Source organism: Calidris pugnax, unplaced genomic scaffold (assembly GCF_001431845.1).
Source record: "Calidris pugnax isolate Ruff unplaced genomic scaffold, ASM143184v1 scaffold32, whole genome shotgun sequence".
Taxonomy (NCBI): domain Eukaryota; kingdom Metazoa; phylum Chordata; class Aves; order Charadriiformes; family Scolopacidae; genus Calidris; species Calidris pugnax.
Genome location: NW_015090783.1, coordinates 9,390,009 through 9,392,257, shown reverse-complemented (window position 1 = coordinate 9,392,257; position 2,249 = coordinate 9,390,009). Strand labels below are relative to the sequence as shown.

Genomic DNA, 2,249 nt, shown 5'->3' with positions numbered 1-2,249 from the left:
TAGCCCGGGTGGATGCTCTCCTCCCGCCGCCGTGCCTCGTCCCACGGCGCGCTGCCCGCTCCCCACCGCTGCCCTGTAATTAGCCCCGCCGCCGCGCGGCTGTGATTACCGCCTCGCCCTGCCCGCACACGGCAATTGCGGCAGGGCCAGGGCGTGCGGTGGGGCGAGGAGGAGGAGGAGGAGGAGGGGGGTGAGGAAGAAGCAGGGGCTGAGCAGCTCCAGGAGGACCCCACCTGCCCGGGATCCCTCTCCTTCCCATGTCAGGGGACATTTCTCCAGGCCCAGCCGAGGCAGCGGGGCCGGAGAGGAGCATCCCTCGGAGCACGGTTTTCCCCCTCGGAGCATGGTTTTCCCCCTGCATCCCTGCGGGCATCCTGGGGGGGCTGAGACCCCACGCACTCCCAGCCATTAAAGGGGTCTAACCCCTTGCCCCAGAATCCCCCAAATACCCACCCATGGGTGCCCTGTGCCAGCGGTGACCCATTTCCCAGTACAGTGGGCTGCTTGGTGGCCCGGGGGACACCTGGCTTTACAGTGAGGGTAGCAGCTTGGCCCAGCCCCACCGAGGAGGGGGGGGGATATTTTTATCGGGTGACACCGGGGTGAAAGCAGCCGGCCCTGAGCTCGGGGGCTATTTCTGGCCATGGGCTGGGCGCAGGGCTGAGGGAGGGGGCGGTGGGGGCCGGGGCAGCTGCCGAATCACCGTGGCCCCGTGGCAGCCGGGATCCTCGGGCCGGCAGGAGAGGTCAGCTGCCGCAGCCCAGATTCTCCACGGCTGTTTCATCCTCTCCAAAATACTCGGCTGACAGGGCAGGAATTGCAAAACACACCCCCCCTCCTCCCAAATCCATATAAATAGCGCTCGCCCAGCGGCTGGAAGGTTAGAGAAGTTTCTCGGCTCCGAGCTCAGACATTTATTAATGCAGCTCCCGCCCGGGAGCGGCAGGGAAAGTCGCACATAAAGTGCTGGGGAGCGAGAGGGGAGAGATAATCTTTTTAATCTCAGGATATTTGGTTTTATAAATTATTTTTTTTTCCCCCTCTCCAGCTGAGTTTTATTTTCCGGTCCCTGGGATCACAGCCAGACAGGAAGCGTTTTCTCGTGGCCAGAGAGCTCCCTCCGTCCTTCCTGCGCTCCTCGTGATTCAGCTCCAAATTGATTTTCTCTGTCGTCCTTCACAAGGTGCCGGGGAAGGAGGGGACTGTCCCCTGCGGCACCCACCCCCAGCCCCGCGCCCGCATCCCGCCCGGGGTGGATGCTTCTCCTCCGGGACGGGCTCTCCGGGGAAGTTTGCAGCCAGGAACGGCCACGCAGAGGCTGAGGCTCCGTGGGAGAGCCCCAGGGAGACGCTCGGACCCCTCCGAAGGAAGCCATGGCCGACAGCCAGATGCCCTTCTCCTGCCATTACCCCGGCAGGCGCAGCGTCCGCGACCCTTTCCGGGAGCCCGGCTTGACCTCGCGCCTGCTGGACGATGACTTCGGCATGTCACCCTTCCCCGGGGACCTGACGGCGGACTGGCCCGACTGGGCTCGGCCCCGGCTCACCACCACCTGGCCGGGCCCTCTGCGTGCCGGCATGGCCCGCGCCTCCACCATGGCCCCCAGCTACGGCGCCCGTTTCGGGGGGTACCCCGAGAGCCGCAGCCCCGCTCCCTTTCCCCGCGAGCCCTGGAAGGTGTGTGTCAACGTGCACAGCTTCAAACCCGAGGAGCTGACCGTCAAAACCAAGGATGGCTACGTCGAGGTGTCAGGTGAGAGAGCCCAGGCACCGGGGAGGAGGACGGGGCACGAAAAGCAGCCGGTCCTGCCCAGGCCGGCTGAAGAAATCGCTGTAAAATGCAAAAATCACCTTTATTTTAAGCCGGCGGTGGCAGTCCCCCGCTCAGGAGCAGGGCCAGGGCTGCAGCAGGGCTTTTTAGGCAGCCCCTGAGCAGTTTGGGGGTGTCATGGGGGGACCCAGCTCACAAGCTGCAATGCTTTGCTGCAAAAAAAATGAAAAGGACAGGCCCCTTTGGGGTAAATCTCCCCGCTTTTCACCCCAGCTGGCCGGGGGGGTAGCGCTGGGGAGGCAGCACCCTGCAGAGAGCTGCCAAGAGGGGCCCCAGCTCAGCGGGTTAATTATAGCTGGGGTGAGGCCGGCGCCGAGGGAAATTCCCTTTAAAGGGGCCGAGAGAGAGAGGGAACATCAGCACTGGGAAGTGTGGGGCAACCACCCCAGCCCCAGCCTGGGGACGGGCCGGCCAGAAAT

General features: G+C 64.3%; 1 protein-coding gene across 1 annotated transcript in view; it reads left to right on the top strand.

Moving 5' to 3' along the window:
* The first annotated feature begins 875 nt into the window (after positions 1 to 875).
* Positions 876 to 2,249, top strand: part of HSPB8 (heat shock protein family B (small) member 8) — a 3,657-nt gene continuing 2,283 nt past the window's right edge. Inside the window, exon 1 of the mRNA XM_014965486.1 lies at positions 876 to 1,752. Within this exon, the coding sequence (XP_014820972.1) occupies positions 1,374 to 1,752 (379 nt within the window). The 5' untranslated portion in view covers positions 876 to 1,373. The remainder of the gene's footprint in view (positions 1,753 to 2,249) is intronic.